Source organism: Eimeria necatrix, genomic scaffold, assembly GCF_000499385.1.
Source record: "Eimeria necatrix Houghton genomic scaffold, Enh_scaff786, whole genome shotgun sequence".
Lineage (NCBI taxonomy): Eukaryota > Apicomplexa > Conoidasida > Eucoccidiorida > Eimeriidae > Eimeria > Eimeria necatrix.
The window spans coordinates 1-4143 of record NW_013654606.1 but is presented as its reverse complement, the minus strand read 5'-3'; the positions used below and the strand labels follow the sequence as shown (position 1 = coordinate 4143).

At 46.4% G+C, this 4143-nt stretch overlaps 1 protein-coding gene across 1 annotated transcript; it reads left to right on the top strand.

The window, feature by feature from the left end:
- Positions 1-3676: 3676 nt before the first annotated feature.
- ENH_00075910 (hypothetical protein, conserved) lies at positions 3677-4143 on the top strand (the record flags this gene model as incomplete). Its single annotated transcript, XM_013582937.1, has 1 exon — positions 3677-4143. A coding segment is annotated over one exon (467 nt), but the record flags the coding sequence as incomplete, so codon positions are not given.

The following is a 4143-nucleotide window of genomic DNA, read 5'->3' as shown; positions in this document are numbered from 1 at the left end:
CGGCTCGCCGCTCCCGAGTCCCGGCTGCCGCTGTCCCGGGCGCAGCGGCCGGGCCGGCCTCCAGCTGCTGCTGCTGCTGCTGCTGCTGCTGCTGCTGCTGCTGCTGCTGGGGCTGCTCTTTAGACACGCTGGCGCCTAGGGGCCCCCTGCGGGGTCGTGGGGCTGCGCTTAGAGGTGACAGGAGCGCAGCAGCAACGAGGGGAAGTGAGGGATCTGCCGAGCAGAAGCCTCAAGCTGCTGTGGGCGGAAACCTAGGGTTTCAACCAGCGGCTGAGACGCAGGCTGGAGCCCAGATCCGGGAACTGAAATGCAGTAATTGAATATTCAAATTGCAACAAAATGCAAAAGCCCGGGAAAAAAAGCGGGAAATGCCGTCAAGAGCTATGGACCTCGTAAAAATGACTGGTCATGTGCACCGTCGTAAACGTGAAGGATGAGCTTCCGAAGGCCGAAGACAACCCCCCCAAAAGCCCCTTCTCCGTGGAAAACAAGCAGAAAGTGAAATTTAAATTAAATTTATCAGTTTTTTGATCGTTTTCTTTGTCGAAGAAGGCAAGGAAACCGTGACGGAATGGAGCCCTTCTGCGGGGAGGTGAGTTGCATCGACGCGGCCAAACGGAACCAACGTGAACCAAATCGCAAGACCCTTTTAATGCATTTCCACTTATTTCCGACTCAAACCGAATTCATTATTCTCAAATATTTCGATTTTCTTTTATTTTCGGCATTCAATGTGTGCTGTATAGCCTTGCGTATCCCCCAACGAGGCAGTAGACTATCGGAGGCGCGCCAGCCTCCTCTTAATCCCCAATTTTAGAATATGTATCTATTTATATGGAATCCATAAATAAAATATTGCATTTTGGGGCTCAAGAAAAGGTAATGAGAATTAGAACTCACCAAATAAGCCCAAACATGCGCTGCGGACGAAGTTGAATTTCTCCAGTGGCACAAATGCCGACGCGGCTCCATGTGCGCTTGAGTTCACCTCCACTTATCCCTTCTTCCCCCTTCAATTCAATTTATTTGTAATATTTAATTTTTTTAACTTTTGGAAAAATTGTTTTGTGGATTTGGGCACTGCAGTTGCTCCTGCAAGCCCCCAGCATCAGTTGCTGCGCCGAGGCTGCGCCGTTGACTTTATTTAGATCCTGCAGAAGTACATTTTGCACAATTTGCATCTATAAAAGAGAAATAATTGTCAAACACAATTCGGGGAGTCTTTAATTTCCTTAAAACTTCCCAGAAGTGCCACTCCAACTTCTGCAATCTGAATTTGAATTTCCCACTCTACACGGAATGCACTTAAAACCCCAATTTTACCTGCTGCGAGCAGCCATGGAGGCCCTCCTTGACTGTCAATTGCCAGGGGGCCCCCCAGGCCCCTTTCGGTGCAGTCACAGTGATTTCTGTGGGGCTCCGGGGGCCCTTTCAAAGCCCCATGAAGGGTACTAGGGGCCCCTAGGGGCCCGTAGAAACCCCTGGGGAACTACCCGCTGCCAGGGGCCCCTTTTGGTACATTTAAACGGCTCAGTCTGTGAATAACTTGTACTGGCTCAAGTAAAAGGTACTTAGCCTTTTGGGGGGCCCCCCGGAACACCCCCCAAGGCTATGTACCGGGGGCCCCTGGGGGCCCCTGGGGGCCCCTGGGGGCCGCTAGGGGCCCCTGCGAGACCCTATTATTGCTGCTTGTGTGGCTTTTAGCCATGTGAATATACCACATTCTTGCGGCGAAAAAGTAATATACAAAAATTAATTAATTTACTTTTAATTCAACTTCACTTTTATTTTTTTCTCAGACAGAAATCAAGAATTAATTCACAAGTTGATGCTGCAGGCTGTCTCAGCAGCCAGTTAGCGCAGCCGCTGCAAGTCCAAATAAATAATTACACATTTATTTTCTCACTAACTCATAAATTAAAAACTAAATTAATTAAAATTAATTCAAACTGTTTTGTTTACAACTTTAAAGGTCTGTCATTCAACAAGGCCCACTTGCTTTGCTGCTGGTTTTTTCAATTAAGCCCATTAACGCTAGTTAAGCTACTCTGCCCCCCGCGCTGCTGCTGCTGCAGCAGCTGCAGCAGCAGCAGCAGCTGCTGCTGCTGCTGCTGCTGCTGCTGTTGCGCAGCTGCCGCAAGGTCTAAAGAGGGCTTCAATTTGTCTCTAGACAAAGCGACAGGGGCTCACTGCTTCTGCTGCTGCTGCTGCTGCTGCTGCTTCTGCTGCTGCTGCTTCTGCTGCTGCTGCTTCTGCTGCTGTAGTGCATGCTCTGCCATGCCTTCTGGGGAGCCGCTGCTGCATTTCAGAGACGGCCCAGGGGGCAAAAGGCATTCGTTTCTAAGCAGTTTATTTTCTTTTGATTTTAATTTATTTTTATATTTTCTTTTCTCAAGAAAATGCCTTATTTAGCTACCTTTCCCAAAGCCTCGAGCTTCTATACAAAAAGCCTAGCCAGTCTACAGTTGTTATTCCACAGCTGCTATGATGGGTTTAATGTTTCAGTTAAATGCATATATTTAAATAATTATACTTATATTTACTTAAATGCATTTACTCGTATAAATATATTTAATTAATTTTTGAATATATTCAAATATATCAGTGCGGCATTTAATAGTTAGAAGTGAATATACAAAGAAATATGTATTTGCGAGCAAGAAAATATAAAACAACTCCAACTGAGTGATGGCTGAGGCAGAAACCAACAAATGTTAAATAAGAGTGCAGAATTTGAAGTAAAATTTGAAGTTAATAAAATGCACAAAAAGTTTGCAAAAGAGGTGCAAAGAGTGTCGAGACACCCCGGCGCCCTTGTACACGGGGGCCAGCCACGTTTAGTTCTATTTATATTAATAAAACTTTGAGCTTTTCTTGCGAATTAAATATTTGAAATAGAATTTAATTCCATTAAAAGTTTTTAATTTTCAAGAAAAGCTCAAAGCTGTTTTAATATCATCTGCAAAAAAAAGAAAGCAGCCTGGTCCCAGCGAGTGGCCTGGTGCCCGGGAGATCTGTCCCAGTTTCAGAGTTTAATTAACAATTAAATTAAATTCATTTTGTATTTTTAAACTGCTTTATTGGATTTTAAATTAAATTTCGTTTGCAGGTTGGCCGCAAGTGTTTGTTCTCAAGCCCAAGGTCCGGTGGTCACTCCTTTGCTCGCTGGCCGGGTGACTGCTTGGAAATGTTCTGAAATTCGAATTCAATTAAAAACCGACCTTTTCATTTTATTTTAAATATTTAAAACAATATTTTCCAGCTTATAGTTTAGAGTGGCATTAATATTTCAAGAAGAATCTACAAAACGCAAAAAATCCGAAGGCCGCGGCACCGACCGTGTCTGGCTGTTGGGTTTCTGCAGAAAAGCCCGCAGTTGAGGCTGATCTGCCTCGAAGCAAAAGACTAAAAACGCATTTTGAAATAAATATTTAAAAAAGAATTATTTCAATTCAAAAGTGGGGATTCTTTTGTCATGGAGTTCTCGGGTTTGCGTACACCGCAGAGCCTCTCCCGCGGCTAGCTGTGGCTGTCTGTCTGGCCCGCGGGCTGCGGCGGCGCTGTTTGCGTGCAAAAGAGATTTATTAACTTTTTTTTGAATTATATTTTGCATTTCGAAGCAAAAAAAGCCGAACTAAAGCCTTTTGAAGGGCCTTTTTTGCAACAAGCCGCCACAATGTCTGCGCAAGAGCAACAAGAAACTTCTTCCGGCTCTCTGCTGGAAGCCAGCGAACCGAAATATTCTTTTTTGAAGTACTTCGACGCGGAGGGAAAGGCGCAGGCTTTGCGGGTGCTGCGGTGTCTGTACATCTCGTGGTTCTTGACTGTCGCCGCCACTGTCGCCGCCCTCGCCCTCAGTCTCACTTTTACTTTTCACCCCTTGGCTTTGAACAGCGCCTTCAACTGGCGAGTGCTGCATGCAGCAGCAAACACTTTGCTGCTGGGGCTGGCGCTGGGCGCGGGCCTCTGGGGGGTCCACAGCAGCAGCGCCGCGCTGCTGCAGCACAGCGCGCTGCTGCTGCTGCTGCTCTCGCTCTCTCTTCTTTTGCCTTTCTTTGCTAACTTCTCTATTCTCCTCACAGCCCCCCCGCCCCCCCCCGCAGCCCCCGACCTCGCAAAGGCTTTTTCCAAACAACTCCTCAC